A 23,377-nucleotide genomic window follows, 5' to 3' on the forward strand; every position below is an offset into this window, starting at 1 on the left:
AGCTGAAATAAGATTAGATCCTACATTAATTCTACCAGTTTGATCATAACTATTCCAATTAAACACAAAATGCGATTCTTTAGCTGTATATAACATTACTTTAGAAAGCATTTGATGCAAAAAAATAGAAATAATTTATTTTCTACTTATTTACTTGTCCTGCTGTAAATGAAAATTTGTTGGTTTTAACACTAGATGGCTGGCTTTGTATGGGACGTATTCTCTGGAACGTAATAATTCACCAAGTATTGCACGACATAATTTAATTTAGTGTAATACTGTTACTGTTAGTGATATTTTTGTGATAACTGATCGAGCTGAAGATACAAAGAAGTGAGAATTTGTGAAAACCTAACAACTTTAAAAGTGGAGTTGGCACTACATCAGCAGAATTAGACGACACTACTCATCTTCAAACTCTAAAAATATCATTTATTATATTAATATCTCTATAGCCTTGACAACCAAAGCCTCCTGAAGACCCAGCGTGGCCAGGTGGGTTAAGGCGTTCTACTCTTAACCTGAGGATTGCAGGTTCGAATATCCTTCGCACTAAACATGCTCGCCCTTTCAGCCGTGGGTGCGTTATAATCTAACGGTCAATCTCATTATTCGTTGACAAAAGAGTAGCCCAAAAGGTGGCGGTGGATAATAATGGCTAACTGCCTTCCTTCTAGTCTTACACTACTAAATTAGGGACGGCTAGCGCAGCTAGCCCTTGAATAGCTTTGCGCGAAATTCAAAACACAAATAAAGCCTTCTCACATTGTCACAATGCTATTTTAAAATCAAATAGAATTTTTTCAGTAATTTGCCTATGTTTTATTATGAATATTGCTAAATACTGGAACGTAAATTTCACTTTCCTTTACATAGGCTCACCACCTGGACCTTATAACACAATAATTAGCAGATCACGAATTTACATCTTGGTCAACGGAAGCTTAGTCATTACTAGTGTACAAAAAGAAGACGAGGGTTTGTATCTCTGTGAAGCTGGTAACGGGGTAGGCCAGCCAATCAGCTCTGCTGTAGCATTAACCGTGAACAGTAAGTATGATGTAATTAGACAGCTGCGAAATCTCAAAACCTTTAGAATATATAATCTTATGCTAAACACTTTTTACATAAAAGTTGATTTATCCCTTCTCTTTGTTGTTTAGTCTCTAAATTACCTATTCTTTAATTTTTAATACATACTATGTTTATAATTCTTACTATCGTAATTCAACAAGAACGGTAAAATTTCCTGCTTTTTTCGCATCCCCCAAATAATTATTAATACTATTTTTCAATATAACATAATAATGGCACTATAGTACCTTCTTCTGTTGTTATTTTATAAATATTCGTTTACTCTATTAAAAATAAAGTTATTTAGTCGTTTGTTTAAGAAAAAAACTTAAAATAAACAAAAATATGCCAGAAGACAGAACAAAATTAATCTGGCTTCGCTACAATAATCAGAACCTTAAATATGTTATTTTGTTTATATTTAGTAACTGGAAAGTTGACTTGTTCAAACTGAATTGTGAAAGTGGATACTATAAAGGAGACCGCTGTCGCTTGGTTAACATAATCGGAATTACTAACTATGATCTTTAGAAATTCAAAGTTAGTGTCTCGTTGGGGCATAAATACGTTCTGTAATTAATTTGTATTGTGTGCTGTAAGAGCGATAGTCAACTCACCCTAATATCTAGTTCAGGAAAATGTTGTTGGCTAACTGCCTTCCCTCAGTTCCAATTAGAGGTGACAATACACAGTAAGTTTAATTGCAGCTCCACGCAAAGATTCTACGCAAAAACTACTAAAAACTGAGTAAAAAATTATTTGTGTGACAAACATGTTAGATTTGATGAAAACCATAAGAACAAGTCTTGAAAATGAACCAAGAAACATTGTCTTGTAAAAGTTAAAGGAACTCATAATTCGGAACTACTTAATCCAGAGATGCAAGTTCCAAGGCGTAGTTTGTAATATTTAGTGTCAAATAGCTGATTCAAAATGGTCGCCAAAAGATTATTTTGATTCTGGTGACTGTGAAACCACATGACGCATGATAAAAGGTTTTTCTAAACAGTAATTTACATTTATGCTTGAAATGTGTAATTACAAGATATTTATGTATTTAAAATTAGAAAACTAAGTGGAAATTAATTTTATTTACTTATCCATTTAATACGCCCAAATATCATGTGCTAAAAGATATTTAATATTAAATTAGAATTAAATGTTACAACAGGTCATGGTGGACTGGGTAAGAAAACATGCAGCAGTGGTGTATCAGCTGAGTTTAAAACGTTACAATACGTTTTTGTGGATTTTATCAACAAATACACAGCTGTTGTATTGAAAAATTAATGATTTGTCGTAAAGTTGGTTTCTTAACAATTGTTATTATATTACTACATAACATGCAGGGTTGTTTGTTTTTTCATTGATTATATCATTTCCACATATAATATATGGTAACATTATAAACAGACAGAATAATGTGATCCAACTGCGAAACGGATAACTGTCCACTTCTGCATTCCATATAATGCAATGCTGAAACTGTCATTGTTTACGCGAGAGACACTTATGTTTTTTTTTTTTTTTTATACTTTGAAAGGCTGCACTGTGACAAGTTATGGATAACAGATGATACCTCAAGGAAAAGAAAGTACATTTTAGTGAATTCTAGAAACTACTCCGGTATAGAATTAATTCCACAATTTAACGCCTTGTGCCGATGTAACTCTGTTCTAAAAGGTAGCCACACCAAGAAGTCAATATGGAAAGCACCCTTGCAACGTCATAAACTCGCTTTCTGAAAAATAAAAGTAGAAGAGGAGTTATTCTGTCATATGTATGATTTGTACAACTAAGTCTAAAGCTTGTACGTTCTTCACAAAACCAAACACACTATAAGCTCTCTGCTATGAGGTGGTAAAAAGGTAAACCAGGCCCTGTCGGAATGGCGTCAAAAGTGTGACAATTTAGTGTCATTTCGAATGCCATCTGACTTCTTCCCCAAAAAGCTGGCAAATATAATTTGTAGCGACACACGAGGGTGCAGAACCTTGAGGTGAATCTCCAGTCACTGTCACATTGAGTTTGTTAATACCGAGATCAAGCAGAAGGAAATTAACATATTAACAAGTAAATACATGTGGATGAAAAGTGTTGGATAATAAATGTTTATTGTAATGGTGTGAACGTCTTTTTCTGACGATTTACTTGTTTACTGTCAGGAACAAAGCTACCCGATGAATTGTCTGTGCTTTACTCACCACAGGCATCGAAACCTGGTTTCTAGCGTTGTAAGTCCGCAGACACACCTCTGTGTCTGATTGTAATAACTTATACTTGTCATAATACAATACTTTCAGACTTATTTTATTTCTAAAGCATCCAGCATTTACATTATATAAATATTGCTCTGACCACTGTTATGTTAGATGTGTCCCAATTGGCCTGATAAGCTCTGGTATTGAGCAAAACTCGTGGTTAACGATAGATATGCTGGACATACTGCTGTTGAATACAATTAAGCATTCTTTTCTAAAAACGTTAATGGAACAATTAAAGAATGTGTGTGTTTAAAAATAAAATAAGCTTAATACTATTGTGTTGTGATAAATGTAAGTGTTTATGTTTCTAAATATTTTTGAAAGTGGAATTTGTAGTAAATTCTGCCTAAACATGATGTGCCTTATTGAGATATAACTGTAACACAAGTAATATTTAATATAAATACAATGTTATTCCAGTGAACAGGACAGTGCATTAATCGTTGCATACTTATAACTAAAGTAATTATTGACTAGAATGTTTTCATTTGTTATCATTTCAACTAAATGTATAAAATTCATATTAAATTGTTGTTTCTTATGCTTCTTCAAATTACATTTAAGTCAACAATAAAAGAATGTAGCTTTTATTTTAAACCTCCGGTTGGAGATCTTAAATTTCAAAGGCGTATTAAGAACAAGCATTTTGAGATTAAGCATATATGAATTCAGTTAAAATTACCACTCTCAACTTTTACTAAAAAGTCCCCAGGTGACAGAAATTGAATATTCACATATAGAATGTATGTGAATGATTTTACAAATGAAAAAATGTGGTCATGAACTGTATTTTCAATGAAGTTTCAGCTATTTTCAATAGAAAAGTTCAAAAAATAAATAAGGTATACATTTATTTGAACTCTTAAATGAAAACGATAAAAAAGATATACGATATTAAAAAACAATAATGTAAAAAGTGAAAGTCGCTGTCTAAAAGTGGTTTGGATTTGGCGCCATCTAATTGGTACCGCGCAACGACAAAAATGCTACTCCAGAACTATAATTAGAGAGAGGAGTCGTTATGCTTTGGCTGGTGTTACACTGCTCTAGTAATATGAGTAGAAATACAAAACTTTAACTAAATTACACTTTAATGCGAAATGTGAATAATAATCACAACTAATTTAATATGAAGCGTATTTAAACACGTAAGGAAAATCAAGTTGACTTGATACTTTCGATCTAAAAAGTTAAGCATTTTGCAGTGCCACCTAATAAAATAATTATGAAACCAGTACAAATGATCTTTATTGAGTAGTTTTTGTTAGGTTGTGAAAAGAAAATCTACTATTTCAGCAACAATAAACTCAAAATACCCTCATTCATTGTATTTATAATATTGTTTTATATTTCCTCAAGTGAAAAGCGCTCCCAAACGGTAGCTATTTCATGTGATTTACAAACATAGTAACACTGCATTTAAGTTGTTATTTCAAAGCTTTCCTGAAATCCTAAATAAGCTGTATCTGAAATAGGTCCCCCACAATTCGTGTCCAAATTCTCATCCCAGACTCTGAGAAAAGGAGACAGAGCTGTGATACGATGTAATACTATTGGAGAAACTCCTATATTTATACAGTGGCTTATGAATGGAAAAGAGTTTGATCCTTCAGATCAACGGAGGTAAGGTGTTTCTAACATATAATCCATTCCTAAATGACTGATTTATTTCGTTCTCCTTAAAGTTCACGTCAGTAATTCAGTATGTTCTCTGACAATTAAGAAGCTGGGTGGGTCGCCATGACCGAATAAGAAGTTTGAGATGCATATCGTGTTATTTAATTAAATTTTTTCGCAGTATTTGGAAAAAAGTCACGTGACACAGGTTGTTTTTTTTGTCTCGCACTTAATTTGTTGATTACGTATGTCAGGCGACTGTTAAAAACACTTCACACTGTTCTTTGTCTCCTAAGAGTCACTGCTAGAGATTTTTCATCCATAATAGAGTTTATGAACTTGACGAGGAGTGATTAAAAATTATCTGAATTGCTAATTAAATACGCAGCATAAAATTTTATCTTAACGATTTAAAGATGGCAGATCACTATAAATCAATAGACCTAACATTTTTTTATAAAGATCAGGTTAAACTTCAGGCACATACTTTGTTCTTCATGTTCCTCTTAACTTATACAATATGGAGTTCAATTAATGGCGTGAAAATAAATTATTTCAAATATCTTATTTTAACTCCCATATATCACTGCACAAGACACTTGATGTTTCTCAACGTCAAAACTCTTTGAATGGACTAAGTTAAAGCAGTGGCGTAGCTACATATCCATTGTTTGAGTTAAATATAACAAATTATTGAGTTACAAAGTAGCTTATGCGCAATAAAACTAATTTGTTGCAACAAGGGCGTAAAGAAGGAGGACAAACAATCTACGAGCTGACGGAATGGTAATCTAGTATAGTATTTAATTTATAAGGTGAACTGGGTAACTGCTTATAAAATACTATTGATTTGATGCTAATGCATGTAATTCTATACCAGAATGTTTATAATATCTTTAATCGCAGTCTCAAAGAAATTCTGCAGACATACATACAAACAGATGAGATTAAACTGCTGACTGCAACGGTGAGCATAGTGGCCCCAGGTAACTTGAAATAATTTTCTGCGTCACTGATCAAATGTATTTTTGAAATACTTGTTAAATAATTTGTAGTACAAGGATTTTAAGTGAAAGCTGGCAAAGTAGTTGAATCCACTCGCTCTGATATCGTTAATAGACGAATAGACTTAAACTGCAGTTTGTTTGTTTTCCAAATTCATGTTAACTTATTATTTAAGGATTTTATGTTACAGCTACTTCAAAAATACTTTTCAGACTTACCTTTTGTTTTCCGTAATGTGATGTCCAGTACCTTATTTGTTAACTAGACTGGATAATAAGAGGAAAAGCTATCTGAAGTCGCTGTGTATACAGAGTATTAACATTTTAAAAGTTACGTTTCGTACGCCAAAAGTTAGAAAATAATACATGCAATACACATATAGAGCACTAATGTTTGAAATATAAATCCCATTGTGTATAAAAATAGTCTTTTAAATCTAGTCTTTGCCTCCCACTTGGCATATCAATGCAAATTAGGTATTTCTCTCAATAAAAACTCGTTAGTTAGGATTGAAAATAATGAAACTCAAAAGTTTGTATTAAGTTTTATTGTGCTCTCATTAAAATAATCGTAAAAATTCAGTTTAACTGCGAAAGCTTATGATACCAAAAAAACAAAATGGTTGATTGGTTGACTGCATTTATGCATTTATATTTAACATTCCTCTTTAATTTGTCCACTATGGACTTCACGTTAGAAGTATGTAAAAATAGTGTTTTAGATCTATTTTTCTCCCGTATATTACTGCCCTGTAGACTTGTCGATCAGTATTATAATTATTAAACTTAGCTGAGCGTTGAGAAAGAAAATATTTTCAGAAATGTTATAACATAAACAGTACAAGAAGTGTAAGGTTACAGTTTGGACGCCGAAAGCTACTGAACACTTGTAAATCAATAAAATTTATAGAAAGGGAAGAGTACATTTGTTAAAATAACTCTGAGAACTATTTTAATATTATTTGGCATTACGTAGGTTGTGCGATGTTACCGAAAACCGGCCACTTTTGGGAAAGATACGTATCACACTTTCCCAAAGCAAAACACTCACATTAATATATTCAGGTTTTAAAGGTATGTTAAAAACAGAAATTTATTTTTTAAATCATGAATACTTTTTGTACTTAGAAGCAATGGAAAATAAATTATTATCGACCAGTCTGGTGAATCAGGACCGCCCAGAAAAAAACAACAAAAACACACCAGCAACAATGCATATTATTGTAAACAAAACGCGAGATTTTGTACCATGTGAAAACCCTAGAACACAAACTGGTAAAAGCTCTCCAGATGATTTTGGCAGTAGCATGCAACACAATCTAAAAGCGTTTCACACTGGAAAAGTTACAAGAGTTTCTCCAACACCATATCCGTTAAAGTAGTGCATGCCACAAGCAGTTGGATAATAAAATAGGTATAGCGGTCAAGTCGACGGGAGCAACACTTATGGAGTTTTATACGATTGAACTTTGTGGTGGGCGCTGGGAAACAGTTGTTCTCTAACTGTCTTGGTTATAGAAAGTCTGTGAGGATCAGTAGTATAATTATGTTGTAGAATTATTGCCAAAATTCACCACCTTCACGGCCCGGAATGGCAAAGGCGTGTTAAGGCGTGCGACTCGTAATCTGAGGGTCACGGGTTCGCATCCCCGTCGCGCCAAACATGCTCTCCCTTTCAGCCGTGGGGGCGTTATAATGTGACGGTCAATCCCACTATTCGTTGGTAAAAGAGTAGCTCAAGAGTTGGCGGTGGGTGGTGATGACTAGCTGCCTTCCCTCTAGTCTTACACTGCTAAATTAGGGACGGCTAGCACAGATAGCCCTCGAGTAGCGTTTTGCGAAATTCCAAAAACAAACAAACAAACACCACCTTCAGAGAAAGCATGGCCGGACCTAGAGTCGTGGTATGTAACGACGTGTTGAGGTTTCATATAGTTACTGTACATGTAACAAAAATTTTTCCGATGTCAATTTTAACTGAGCTTCATTTGTTTTTTAAGACTTTGATTTCGTACTTCTAACTGTAGCTTTTAATTCTTGTCTTCTACACATAAGCAGTATTTCAGATAATATTCTGGCTCTCGTCGTCTTTATGTGCTGAATAATTTTATATCAAAAGAAAGGTTTCCTATCCAATGGCTTTTGTGAGACCGAAAAATAGTTCTGAAAATCTGTTTTTCTCTCGTTTCTGATTTTCAATCCGTAAAAGAGAAAGTTAACCGTAATTAGAGAAAAGACCTAGAATCTAACAGTATTTTATCACATCTAGTAGCTCTTTAACTATTTTCCATATTATTAGTTTAGCTCTTTCTTAATGTCATTATTTTTATATTTATATCTTACTAAAAATTCAGAATGTCGGAATTTTTCATAGTTACAATTAAAGAAGCTGCAGTAAACTTATGGAAAGTGGTTGAACAATTAAGAGATATTTCAACGGTCCCTCTTTTCCAGCATCTGAAATTTACTTGTGTAACAAGTACCAATCCCAAAAGGAGGCTAGACTTACAATGGAGCATCTCATGACATTTTCCATGATGCTTCAAATGAAGAACATTTGATACAACATTGAGATTGCTCATTTAAACAGCAGTTTATATAAGAACAGTTATAGTTTACAATTAAGTGAAACCTTCAGTAAATGACATTTGTTCTTAATCGTTTAAGCTACAAAACATTTTTATAACAGTGTGGTCATCAAACATGGTTTTGTAAAAATTAAAATTAGGATCATATTATAAAAGTATAGATAATCATATATCAGTTTGTTTCATCCATTGTCAAAAATTTGTAAAAATAGTTTTAACACAAAAATATTTACTTACAAATAGTAGTTATCACTTTTTAAATCTTGATTTTAATTTTAATATTTCTCAGTAGAAACATAAGAGAACTTCGTGTATTAATGATTTTATATAATGATGAAATATTTATTCATATAAAAGCAGCAAACGTTAAAAACGACAAAACAAAATACGGTGCTCGGTTTTATTTTTCCACATTTAGGCTTTCAGTTGTTTGAAGGCATTTGGAAACATATACACTGCTGGCCAAAATCTTAAGGCCAATGAACATAAAGAAAAAATATGCATTTTGCGTTGTTAGACTCAAACACTTATTTGGGTAGAGCTTCGAAAGACGAATATAAGAAAAGGGAAAATAAAAATAAAAATCTCATTTAATAAAGAAAATGTGAGCACTATGAAATTAGCCTAAATACTAGCTGGTCAAAAGTTTAAGACCATACTGAAACGAAACGTTAGTCGGTAAACACGTATCGAAATTTAGTCATTTGTGTTGAAGCATTAGCGTTCTCAAAATCTACCACTGACATCTCCTGTGTTACATTGGATAAAAACATGGCAAAGGCTAAAAAGTTGACAGAATTCGAACGTGGCAGAATTGTCGAGCTGCAAAAGCAAAGTCTCTCTCAACGTGCCATCGCTGGTGAGATTGGGCGTAATAAAATTGCTGTTGCAAATTTCTTAAAAGACCCTGAGGGATACGGAACAAGAATTTCAAGTGGTCGATCCAAGAATATCTCGCCGGCCTTGAGCAGGAGGATTCGACGGGTTGTCCGACAAGACACCAGCCGGTCGTCGAACCAGATTAAGCCCCTTATGGACGTAGAATGCAGCTCAACAACAATAAGACGGCATCTACGAGATAGGCTTTAAAAACCGTAAACGTCTTCAAATACCACGCCTTCTTCCACACCACGAAACAGCTGAATTCATCTTTGCTGAGAAGCACCAAACATGGGACGTAGAAAAGTGGACGAAGGTTTGGTTCTCTGATGAGAAACAATTTAACCTGGATAATCCAGATGGCTTCCAACGTTACTGGCACGGTAAGAATAACCCACCAGAGACATTTTCTACACGACACAGTACAGGAGGTTCCATAATGATCTGGGGTGCTTTCTCCTTTCATGGAACAATAGAACTTCAGGTTATACAGGGACGTCAAACAGCAGCTGGCTACATTGGTATGTTGAACAGAGCATCTTTATTTTGGCACTCGCTTGTGTAGAAATGACTGGATCTTTCAGCAGGACAACGCTGCAATCCACAACGCCCTCAGGACAAAGGACTATTTTATGGCGAATAACGTAATTATTTTGGACCATCCAGCGTTTTCGCCAGTCAATTCCAAACAGTGCATGATCTTCGTAAAGCCATCTTCACCACTTGGAGTAACATTCCAGCCAAACTTCTGCAAACGCTTATGTCGACCATGCCAAAGCAAATTTTTGAAGTTATTCGCAATGACGGCCGTCCAGCTCACTACTCAGACCTCTTGTTGGGCATTTCCTTCCCTGTTAAGACTTCTTTTTGGTATGGTCTTAAGCTTTTGACCAGCTAGTATTTAGGGTACCTTCATAGTGTTCATATTTTCTCTATTAAGTGCTAAAAATGTTTTTTTTCCTCTTTCTTATTTTCATCTTTCAAAGCTCTACTAAAATAAGTAGTTGAGTCAAACAACCCAAAATGCATAATTTTTTCTTTATGTTCATTGGCCTTAAGTTTTGGTCAGCGGTGTATCTTTTGAATATGCTGTTTGGAATTCTATTAATTTTTTGAATTTCGTTTCAAAGAAAACCAAGTGATTTTGAATTGAACTTGTAACAGTCATTAGTGCATGAGGAAGTAGTTTCTATAGGCCACTAGATTGTTTACATTACTTCGTGGTATACAGAATTTTCCAGACTTTGTTAGTCTTGAAGATTCAAGTACATCGTATCTGAAAGTAAACTTGAACGTCTTAGTCTGTTATATCCGTATATTAATGGACAGGTACTATGCGAAAAAGAATGTTTTATATCTCTTTACTTATTTTATGTAATTGTATTAATTGGAAGTATTTACTATCGATGTTTTTCTTTACAAGGATATTGTAATAGAATGAAAGAGCTACAACAAAGGTCATGGTTTACTGATTTTACTATTTTACTTTTTTGTTTGTCAGCTATATTTACAGAGAAGATTTTACGCAGGAAGGAAAAATGGCAGAAATAATAATCCCTTTTCTTACAAGGGATGACAGCGCTACCTATTCTTGCGTGGCTCGCAATGATTACGGAGAAAATAATATGGATATTGAAATTACTGTCCAAGGTATAACGATAAAACAGTCAATATTTTTTCACTACGAGATTATTCAATCTGTACAAATTCGAAACATTAGCTATAAACAGCTGTTATTTTTTGTGTAATGAATAGTATCTTCGAATTAATGAGCAAATAAACTGTGTGTCTTAGAGTTATGTAGTTCACCACGGATTTACAACGTTAGAATCAGCGGTTCGATGCTCCTCGGTGGACTCAGTAGATAGCCAGAATGGCTTTGCTATAAGAAAACACCCACAAACAGACTTATGTACATATTATAACTTGATTAGACGGGGTTGTGTTAGGTTTTAGCAGTTAATAGTGTGATAAATTCGATTATTATTTAGTTACTAATGAATACTTTACTTTCAATAAGAGAAATTTCATTAATAAATCGAAGTTGCTGAGAAAAATAAATAATTTATGTAAATAAATTATTTCAAAGGTAAAGTGCTTTTTCTTATTTAACGTTTTTTTGGCTACTAAAAAAATATTTTGGTATCAATAACTGCTCTATCAACATCACAACAACATTTTAAAAGTTCAAGGAATTATTCTTTTATTTGGTTATGTAATAAAAGGCAGAATTATTATTTCTCTTAATACTTAATTTCACCACCAGAGATCCCCGATATTCCACACAGCATAAGAGTTCAAGAAATTACAAGTCGTATTGCAGATTTATCTTGGTTGCCTCCTTACGATGGAAACTCTGAAATTATAGAATATGTTGTCCAATGGCGGGAAGAGCATGGTAGGTTGTAAACAGGCAATCGTAAGTTTATTGATCTTTTATTATAGTGGATATTTTTTCTTATTATTTTAGGATTACCATTTTATATTTAAAATGAAATGTTTTTCACTGCTAAAGTAACTTAAAGCATAGCACTAGGTATTTAGTTATCAAACTTATGTTGTGTTCCTTCAGGTCACTGGAACGAAAATAATCAAAGAACAGTAAAAGGGGTTGAAACAAGTACAAGGATTGGAAACTTGAAACCCCAAACAAATTATAGATTTAGGATTAGAGCAAAAAACTCCATAGGAGATGGTAATTTCTCTACCGAAATTCAACAAAAGACCGATGCGGAACGTAAGCGTTGTTATCTTTTGATTTAATTTACAACCATTAAAAGATAAAGTATAAACGTGATAATTTACTATAAGACAAAAACAGTCCGGTTTAAGCTATCTAGGATAACAGGCTTTAGGAAGAAAATTGTTCTTTAACTTGTTGTAGTTAAAGAAATGCCACCATGTACGTTTTCTAACTTGTGCGTAAAAACGAAGAAAAACTTAATGTATTGCTTCAGCATGCCTGTTGGTGGGTTACTTTTTTCACATGGAAAATCGTTTAGTAAGCATTTTTGGCGATTCTCATAAAAATAATTGCTGAAACTTTAAGTAAGTTTTTTTTTAGTTAGTCTATTTGTTTAACTAATGTACATACATATACAAGTTATGTTAAAATAATTCAGTATTTCATTTCGATAGCTTCATAACGAAGTTTTGTATTTTAAAAGCAACAACAACTTTGTTTACATAAATCTGTAAAAAATTACTTTCTTGCATTATTCTACGATGTTCAGTTAGTAAATTACAAGTCAATTAACGTTGAATATTATTTAATTTTTGTTCAGGAAAAGGTTTTACACGTTGAGATTTTATATATTCATCTTACACTACTTATGCACTTGTGATACGATTATTTATTTTTTTATTCTTATTATATTTTTATTTGTTTTTGTATCGGATCTCAATACTTCAAGTGAAATGTAAAAAAAACACACAAAAAACAACAACAAGTTAATACCAATATTCAAAAAAGCGATTTTTCAAGAAACCTAAAAGAACTTTTACGGTTCTTAAGCTATAAATAAAGATGGTATTGTAATAAATCATATATACTTACGTGTACAGTGGATACAATAAACGCCTTGTGATGGCTACATTATAGAAAACTCCGTTTTTGACATTTCCTCCAATGTTTGAGTACTTTTTAAGATGCACTTCATTTATTTTGAGAATCTGATGGAGACAATTCAGTAGTTTTTTCTTATCCCACTCGAAGTAGAAAAATAATAAAATAAAGATCTGTATGCAATACCAACTACAGTATAGATTAAGACCATCGATCGAACATTTTCAAACATACAAAACTTTGGTGATTCTAAAGACAGCTTTTAGATTGTTTCTAGAATCGATTTTCGTTTCCCTTGGCCATTTAGGGACCTTGCTCTTCCACGGTTGCCATCAGGTCGTAAAATCTTTCAGTCACTCGAACTTAGAATTGTTGTTGTTTTTTTTCTTTTTTGTACTTAGTAGAGATATTTTCAGAAATATTTGGTGTTTTCTACATATGGAGCTGCATGAAAGCCAAGGATTTATTGATTTGTCTCGCATGAGTACGTGCTTAGTTCTTGTTAGCGACTTAAACATATAATTTAAACATCAAAGCATAACGTAGTATTACTGATACCGAAAGCATGATTGTTACTATTCGAGACGTCGCGTCAATTCTTATAATGTACATTTTTACTACTATCGGTCTTTCAAAGAAGTATCTGTAAATAAATGTGTCTGTATGCACTTGTGGTTATTTTGATTATTTAAATCAGATATTCCACTATATTTGCTACGAAAGTTATTAAAAATATTTCAACTTTTAAAGATGTAATTAAGTAAACAGAAAATGCACGATGAAGTCACTGATAACTAAACGTGAAGTTATCAAATACGTTAGGGAAAATATTTAAGAATTGCTAAATAGTTTTGCCTTATTAAGCTTAATCCGTCAATATATTTCGGTATAAATAGTCTATGAATGAATATTACAGCTTTTCCAATATAAGTAATAATTGCTTGATTTCGTAAGTCATCATTAAATCTAATTTTTTCTGTTACTTTTTTTTAATATAAAAAAATATTTCTTATTCATTGTACTAATGGGAACCACTATTTGAACTGTGTTAACCAAACTATTTTCATCTAAACTCGGGATTATTTCATTTCATTACACTCGCTAAAGCTGTTATAATAAAGATAACTAAATAGAAAAATAAAAATGAAAACATCTGATATTTTTTTAATATTATAGCAACAGGTTTAGTACTAGTATTTAATGAATTACTAACAAACTTGTAATTAACGGATGTTTCATGCTATTTAGGAATTACTTATATGAAAAGTAAATTTAAGTACGCATCATCAATATTCCACTTTTTAATAGCTTTTAATATACTATTTTCATATGCAAATTTAGTAAACGTTTTTGTAGTATTACTTCCATTTATTATAATTTGTGCATAAAAGTTTTTGACTAGTAATACAAATTTGTTAGCTTTATCGATTGGACATTTTTCACTTTATACTTTTGTATCAAGATATAATTTTATAATATTTTGTTTCAGTTTTAACCACACTATCATGTATTTGTTTGCGCATACATATAATACACAATTTTCTTGTCAGAGCTGTGTGAAACTGAGCAATCGTCTGTACACTTCTGATATAATACGAATAATTGTGAAGTGTATATTAAATACCTTTTATATGTCCATTATTTTTATGTGCATAACTTAGTTACAGACAAAAGTGGTCAAATATCTCTTTAGGAATATTGCAACTAATCAAAATATGTTTATTAAATTAAAATTCATAAGTTTCGGAAAGTAACCCTTAACATTGACCAAATAGTCCTAGACTATACAATAATTTAGCTTCATTTTATTTATAGCTCCTCATTCTGCACCCTCTGATGTCAGAGCTGTTGCTGTAAAATCAAGAGCCATTACCATATCGTGGTTGGTAAGTTTTGATTTTATTTTGTTTATTGTGTGTAATTTTACATGCTCATTTTTATTCTACGAAAACAAAATTCATGTATGTTACATCGTCCAATAAATAGGGAAAACTTAACATTATCACATATTTTAATATCTATGTTTTGAAAATAAAAAGTCACATTGATTTTACTTGTCATTTGCTTGTTCTTGAGCACTACTTAAAACTAATAACGTTACTGAAAAACGATTGTTTGTCAATAGTATCATATTACAAGTTGGAGTTACCAACGACCAAAAAATGAATAACACAATATATGTGTAATTGGTAACAAAGGATACATAAAATACTGAGACGCTGATACAAACATGATGTACTTTAGTGATAAAAGCTTCTTGTCTATTTGTCAGGGTTTAAGCGCAAAGTTGCACAATATGCTATATGTGCTGTGCCTTTTAAGTATCATACCACGATTTATCGTTAAAAGCTCTTACGACAACCACTCGGCCACTGAGGGCATGATGGAAATTAGCAATTTCAAAAACAACAAAAACATATACTCCAAACGAAATAGTAAGCTATCTGCAACTATATCATCTACCGTTATATTTAATATCCATAAGTTGAAATTTGCACATTATTGTCCAGTGCAGTATACTTTAATTATACTTTCATGTGTCATTAAAATATAATAACAGTCGATCGCAACTAAATCATGCTACTGCAACTTTTATATATTTAAAATAAATTACTACAACATTTTATGATATTTGGATACTATCGAAATACAATAGAAATTTAGCAGCAGCTAAATAAGTGAAACCTCCCTTACACTGCTCATCGACAGTCGTGGTGGGCAAAGTGCAGATAGCCTTTTGTGTAGCTTTGTGCTTAACTAAAACTTTCATGCATCTCAATTTTATTGTAACAACAGTTCTTTTTTTCATACTCTTAGAACGATAGAGTTATTACATATAAACGCGTGTGTTTTCTTATAACAAAGCCACATCGGGCCATCTGCTGAGCCCACCGAGAGGAATCGAACCCCTGATTTTAGTATTGTTAAAGTCATAGCAGGGGACTACATATAAACGACTATAATATTTTCAACATCATATGTAGATTTGATACTAGGAAGGTACTACCGAGAGATCAGTAAAAACAGTACGTTTTATTCATATAATTCATAAAAAAAATTGGAGAACTTAGTTCATTTTGTAATTCCATATGAAAAATATGTGCAGTTTTAGTTTGTGATATATTTGAAATGATTCAACTGAAAATTGTCGTTTATCTCTACGTATTTGTATCGGTATAGATATATTAAAACAATTCACTTCTTTATCACGTGCAATTATTATGTTGTATCGAAAATAAGCATACGGTAAATTATTTATGACAACAGAAGTCTCGTTACCTAGCTTCTTTCATGTTCGACTCATCAACATTAAATATAGAGCACTGTGAAGGCTGACAGGTTATCAATACACTCGCAAGCAAATGTATCTAGTTAACTTTCTTATTAATGTCCCAACTTATGTTCTGTACCTATGAATTATATTGTAGCAAAGAAGAATAACGACAAATCGATTGTCTTTAAATATTGAAAATCGCTCGGTTATAATGGAGAAAAATGAAACATGATTTATTGTTTACCAGGTTTCTACACGTGTACAACTTGAAGTTCTAAAATGAGCTTCAGTTGTGTTTTTAAAATTGATCCATTGTCCTTACAGTAATTACACAAGTGGATATGTAGAAGTAAAACTTTGTACTTCGTTTAATTTTTATCATAATTCAACGTGCTATATCAGTATTGTTTTTCTCAATAATGATTTGATTTCAGCAAATTAAAATTATCTAAGTGACTTGAATTTTCCTTACGAATTGCATTTTTTCTTCACGCTTTAGTTCTTGCGATAATCCAAAGTGATTATGTATGTAATACATATTTAAATAAGCGTTGTTTTCCTAATCATAATTTGAAGATATCACAGTCAAACATCACAGGACTGAGGAAAGTCAGTAATGTCAATTACTTAACTCTAGATTTGTTTGTAATTAAACACAAAGATACACAATGGACTATCTATGCTCTGCTTATCACGAACATTGATATCCGGTTTCTAGCATTTTAAGTCTGCAGATGTACCACATATACATTGCAAGCTTCAATGAAATAAAACTTGAATATTTCTGTTTTACAAATAAAATTAAGTCACTTAACCTTATTCCTTCCTACTTGTTGCTTGTTGTTGTTTTCTTTTTTTTCTGTTTTAACTCCACTTTCGATTACTAAGATAAATATTACAAATTTTTAAATACAAAAATAGTTAGATTATTCACTATAAGTCTTAACTGAAATATTGATCACACCAAATTACAGGGAATTGTTTCACCATAAAATAATTGTAGTTTGTTTTTAAACTTGATTTACAAAATATTCGTCTTTGGCCGGAAGTTGTTCTAACAAGGGAAATGGTTTGTGTAGAACTAATATTTTGTTGTGTTTTTGTGATTAGTCAACTGATTTATAGAAAATTAGGCTTTGATTGGACTTCATGTGGCTAGAAAATTGGCTTGCACATAAATAGGTATTAGACCGGATTTTGAAGTTAGATACCTTATTTGTATACAAGCATGTTTTAAATTTTTTTCGTGCAAATAAGTAGCTTATGCAAAAACTGTCTTTTGCTAACGTACATAATTAGAGCTCTTATAATAAGACAAGTGATCTATGGTCGTAATTATTATGGTTGAACAAACAGCTTATATTGAAGTAGCCTTTAGTTAGAGTTATTATAATTAAAGAAATGGTTTATGCAGAATCAATGTTTAAACAGGGTTATGAAAGTTAAATAAATTATATTTTCAGGAATAGTATTTTTAGAGTTAGTACGTTTAAGCAAATTGCCTATTCGGACAGTTTTCTATCATGATTATAAGTGTTAAAGCAATTTTGATATTGGAAAACTGTTTCTTCATTGCATTATAAAACATGCTCGCCCTCCCAGCCGTGGGGGCGTTATAATGTTACGGTCAATCCCACTTTTCGTTGATAAAAGAGTGGCCCAAGAGTTGGTGGTGGGTGGTGATGACTAGCTGCCTTCCCTCTAGTCTTACACTGCTAAATTAGGGACGGCTAGCACAGATACCCCTCGAGTAGCTTTGTGCGAAATTCCAAAACAAACAAACAAAGCATTATAAAACTTGTTTTGATTGGAGGAATTAGTTGAATATGTGTTGTTATTTTATTGGTAGATATAAAAATCGCAAAAAATTACATCGAGTAAAGAAACAGATTTGTTCATGATAAAATCTTTAAGAAAATATACAGTTGACTTTTATATATTACAAGTAAGTTTATTCTTCAGCATGTGGTAGACATTTTGTAAAGATATACATAGCAAACAGTCGAAGACTCACAATTTTGGTCTTGAAAGCAGAAGAAATTGTTTTGTTGTAGAACCCAAAATAACATTTTATATTATAACATTTTCCCCTCTTACGTACTTTTTAATTTTTCTATATAATCAGACAGCGCCTACAACTATTTGCTTCACAACAGAGTGATGTTTTTAATTTCAATAAAGTTTTTAAAATCACTTGTTTCTGTATAGAAATATAAGTTCCGTAGGTGATTCATTGGTAAGCTTCAAGGTTTATAACGTTAAAAGTTGTGATTCGATCCCTGCACTAGACTGACATAGTATATATTGATCAACTTTGCGCTAGAATAAATAGTTAGGTAACAATCGCATTGAAGGTTTATTCGAAACGTAGAAAAAAGAAACAGCTTCAGTAATGTTAAGTAAATAAAATTATTACGTATGATCATCATGATGTAAGAAATTACTAAGAAAGTTTTATTTCGTGTCAAACATATTTTTGTGCTTTTTAATAACACGAGAACGTAATGTTATAAAATATATATTTCATTAGGAATACTCCATAAAATATCAATGGCCTGTGTAATTAGAGCATTTTGATGCTTTATTATTTTTTCAATAAATTTTGAAAAATAATATGAAGTATATCTTTAATGCAGACAGTGATATTGTAATAGTGTATCTAATACTCATTCATATCTGATATATTTAATGGTAAGTTGTCTAAAACATACTTTTAAAATATATAATATTTTAATAATTCAGTTCGAATATTTTACAGATAATTGAATACCAATCAATCCCACGCTAAACCGAGAAATCGACTTTAAACTTTTTGAGGAAGTTTCATATTTCATTTTAAACGTTTTATTGTTTAAAACATTTCTTTATCTCCCTCTCTCTGTTTAGCCTTTGAAAGAACTGGAAACAGGTGCAACTATACAAGGGTACTACGTTGGGGTCAAACCGCGTGCGTCATCTCAATCGTTCACGTTCCGAACAGTCATGTTGGACGACGAGAATAAAGTGGAACAGGAAATATCGGGTTTGGAGAGAGACACAGAATATATCGTCATTGTCCAGGGTTTCAATAGTAAGGGACCAGGTCCACCGTCAGATGAAATTTATGTGAGGACCCCTAAATATGGTGAGCTTACAACCAAATTTAAAAGCCCATAGTAACAATATACATATATGAATTTACGATTATATATTTAACTTACAATACTTATCATAGTATCAGCTGGGATTCAAAACAGTTGATGTGATTAAATCTAAAGCTCATATCTAATTCCAAACCTCAGGGTAACTAAAATTTCTTTACACATGTAGCTAAAAGAATAAACATTTAGATGCTCAACACAGTCTGTTATTTCTTAAAATATTATTGGTCTATGTATTTTATAACTGAAAATAATACTTGTCATATTTTTAAGAATATTAGCAGTTTCCAACAGTAACTTAAATGTATGTCTGAAATTCTACAAAAAGTTTATGTTAAAATATATATAAAATACATCTGAGGGACATAAAAACCTATATTTACATCTTGCCATGGATTCGTTTTTGCAACTTCTTAGCGTAAAAGGAAGTTGTTGGACAGGTATTTTTCACTAGTTGTAAAGTTTAATCTAAAAGTTAATTTGCTAAACATTCAAAACATTAATACTATAACAAAGTTAGTCCAATCTCGAAAAAAAGTTGATTTTTTCCTTCGGTCGTCATTAATAGGTTACCTAGAATCCAAGGATAAATTATGACTGAAACATTTTGAGAAATATTACAAAAAATTTATTGGTATGTTTTAAAATATAACTCTGACCTCGAAATTATGGAAAGACCTTGAAATAGAACTTCTCTGATGAACATTTATACGTCTTTAACTGCAGCTATACAATATTACAAGTTTTACCTAATACACTCAGAATGTTAGGAAATAAGTTTTCCTGTGAATAGTTTGTCTTGCATGTAAGAGCAGAAGTTTGCGTGTCCATTATTAATTCAATTACGACTCGAACAAACTACATAGCAACTATTTCTTCGAGTTGCATGCTTAATGACAAAGTAAGAAATAAAACAGCAATCAGCTATTTGAATAATTAACAGCCAGTGAATTTCTGATTTGCTACAATTGGACTTACTGTATGTAGCAATCTGCATATCTTCAAAGCTTTTCACTCAGTTTTTAAAATACATTATGAGACAACTTTACTTGGCATGCATAACAAATATAATTTAATTCATAATTAATAAGTTTTTGTATTAAGTAGTTCAGATGTGGTTCAAACAAATTATTTAATCATGCTTAAGGGTATATTTTGTTGTATTTGCTAAATATTATTATATGTACGCTATTTCTATCCTCTATGATCATATAATTCACTTACAAGTGGTTAATTTGTGTTGAATTTAGATGAGTCCACGTTTTTGTAGACAGATGAACACACACAATAATCAATGTGCATCTATGTATATCTATACATAAGTGTGTAAATGTACGCTTACTTATTTGTTATTTGTTATTTTTGAATTTCGCGCAAAGCTACTCGAGGGCTATCTGCGCTAGTCGTCTCTAATTTAACAATGTAAGACTAGAGGGAAGGCAGCTAGTCATCACCACCCACCGCCAACTCTTGGGCTACTATTTTACCAACGAATAGTGGGATTGACCGTCACATTATAATGATCCCATGACTGAAAGGGCGACTATGTTTGGTGCAACGGGGATTCGAACCTGCGACCCTTCGGATTACGAGTCGAACGCCTTAACCCACCTGGCCATGCCGGGCCTGTACGCTTACATAAATGTGTATCGTAACACGAAGAAATACGAAGTAACAAAATTTAAAGTACAAAGAAATGGTTAACGTCACTCAAAGAAACGACATATTTGAAGGTCTGTTGGCTGAAACATGGCCCAAATACTTCTCTTCTTCCTTACTGCATGGGCTGGGTGTGGCCCAGAGATTAGAAAACAAGACCGTGAATCCGAAGTTTCATGGTTTGTGTCCCGTTGTCGCAGGAAAAAAATTGCGCTCATCACTTCACGGCTGTGAGTTTTATGAAAACCCCACTATTCTGTTAGAGTAATTAACCCAAAAGTTGGTGATAGGTGTCGTTAATCAGCTGTTCTGCCAGTAGTTTATCAACTTGAAATTAGACACGGCTGTCGCAGATAGCTTTTTTGTATATTTGCATGATTGTCTGAAACAATCCAAATCCTTTATAACTTAAGAACAAATACAAGGAATAATAAAGTGTATAATTTTGAGTTTCAGTACTATCATAATGTTTCTGATTTATGTTACGTTCATTATTGTTTCACAGTGCTGACTTTAATCTTTTATGAACAATTAATATATTGCATATCACTAGATATAGCATAAATTTAAAGCAAGAGAAATAAAGGTTTCCTTTTTAAGCCTATCCAAAGCAAATAACCATTTGTGGGTAGCTTGAAGAATGTCATGTTGCATCATCAATTTAAGAGATAGCTATATACATTTAATATACCGCCAGTGGCACAGCGGTATGACTGTAGACTCACACTACGAAAAATCGAGTTTCTATACTCGTGGTTTGCATAGCACATGTAGCCCCTTGTGTAGCTAGGTCCTTAATTTTAATTACATAAACTTAGTATAACGTAACGTTCAATTAAAAATCCTATCCGAAACATTACCAATATGATGATCACTTAGTAGAAAACATATTTTACGTGTGCCGTAGAATATATTACCTTGTTGTTGTGTTTGACCTTAACAGTTTTGTGTTGGTTTTTTTTGCAATATTTTAGATTCTAGAAACGTCTGAAGATGTATTCTTTACAGACTCAGATTTTTTTTACTCTCAGAGTTTTCGCGTAAAATAAAACTTGTCGCATATAGCCTACCCTACTTTTGAAGAGGCATAAAGAAAACAGCTAGTCAACAGCACCCACCGCAAAGTCTTGGGCTACTCTTTCTGACGAAATATATGGAATTTGATCGTAACTCTTATAGCACTCTCCCTCATCCAAAATTTCTTGCGCATTTTGCGAGACAAGAACGCAAGACATAAACTTTCGGATTCACAATCCATTCATGTCCTTCAGTAGACCGCAATTGGCTTTTGAAGAACGCATACGAGAAGGCTTCGTGGAATACTCAATATTCCACCTTTGAAACAGTGTGTGTTTGTGTGTGTTTTCTTATAGCAAAGCCACATCAGACTATCTGCTGAGCCCACCTAGGGGAATCAAACCCTGATTTTAGCGTTGTAAATCCGTAGACTTACCGCTATACTATCGGAGGGCCTTTTGAAACAGATAAATTTTAAAATTTTATATTTTGATGCTGTTACATTAATAGGTCGGATCGAGCGGGTACTTGTATTGTGACTTCGAAAATTTATAACGGACCATTTCTGAAAAAAATAGGAACATTGGGGCACTAAACAGCTAATAGTCATATCACACTATCCGATCAGACAAAAATAGCTCAGAATTTGGCTATGGTGCTGTCAGTATTGGAGACACTTAATTTTTTACAAGAAGCGTGAAACAATTAATTTGTCAAATTCATTGCTTTAAAAATAATGTCACTCTCTGAAAAACAACAACAAAAGAATGAAATGCCCGCTAAAAAGAAGAAAACTAATAATTAATTCATTTTGATTGCAAAACATAACCTGCTTTGACGCTTTTTATCAACTTATTCAAGTTATATTTTGCATTTGTAGAAAGTTTCAAATATTATATCAACATTTTAAACTTCGTGACGATGGTTCGTAAGACGCAAGAACATGTGGTCCCCAGTAACAGAGCGTCATGTTTGCGAACTTATAACGCTAAAACCCGGATTTCGATCACAGATAGCCCATTGTGTAGTTTTGTGTTTAATTCAAAACAACAACAGGTAATATATAAAATACTGTATTTATAAAGAAGGAAACATTCTTTAAATCATGTCTAATCCTTCTTTTAGTTAAATGAACGGCAATCTAACGGTTCAGAATGAATAATTGATTATACTCTTTGATAGTTTGTTTAGGTGAAAGGCGGAAGACTTTCGATACGTCGTCTCCTACACTTGTTTCTCCACAACAAGCAGTTGCCGTCCATTCTACAAAGTTTCATAATTTGTTATACTCTTGTT

At 32.4% G+C, this 23,377-nt stretch overlaps 1 protein-coding gene across 1 annotated transcript in view; it reads left to right on the forward strand.

The window, feature by feature from the left end:
- Positions 1–23,377, forward strand: part of LOC143252870 (cell adhesion molecule Dscam1-like) — a 91,984-nt gene that overhangs the window by 43,365 nt on the left and 25,242 nt on the right. The window contains exons 6-12 of the mRNA XM_076505662.1: positions 877–1,050; positions 4,814–4,961; positions 10,928–11,076; positions 11,693–11,824; positions 11,999–12,163; positions 14,807–14,877; positions 19,152–19,389. Of these exons, the coding sequence (XP_076361777.1) occupies positions 877–1,050; positions 4,814–4,961; positions 10,928–11,076; positions 11,693–11,824; positions 11,999–12,163; positions 14,807–14,877; positions 19,152–19,389 (1,077 nt within the window). The remainder of the gene's footprint in view (positions 1–876; positions 1,051–4,813; positions 4,962–10,927; positions 11,077–11,692; positions 11,825–11,998; positions 12,164–14,806; positions 14,878–19,151; positions 19,390–23,377) is intronic.

This window comes from Tachypleus tridentatus, chromosome 6 (genome assembly GCF_004210375.1).
Source record: "Tachypleus tridentatus isolate NWPU-2018 chromosome 6, ASM421037v1, whole genome shotgun sequence".
Taxonomy (NCBI): domain Eukaryota; kingdom Metazoa; phylum Arthropoda; class Merostomata; order Xiphosura; family Limulidae; genus Tachypleus; species Tachypleus tridentatus.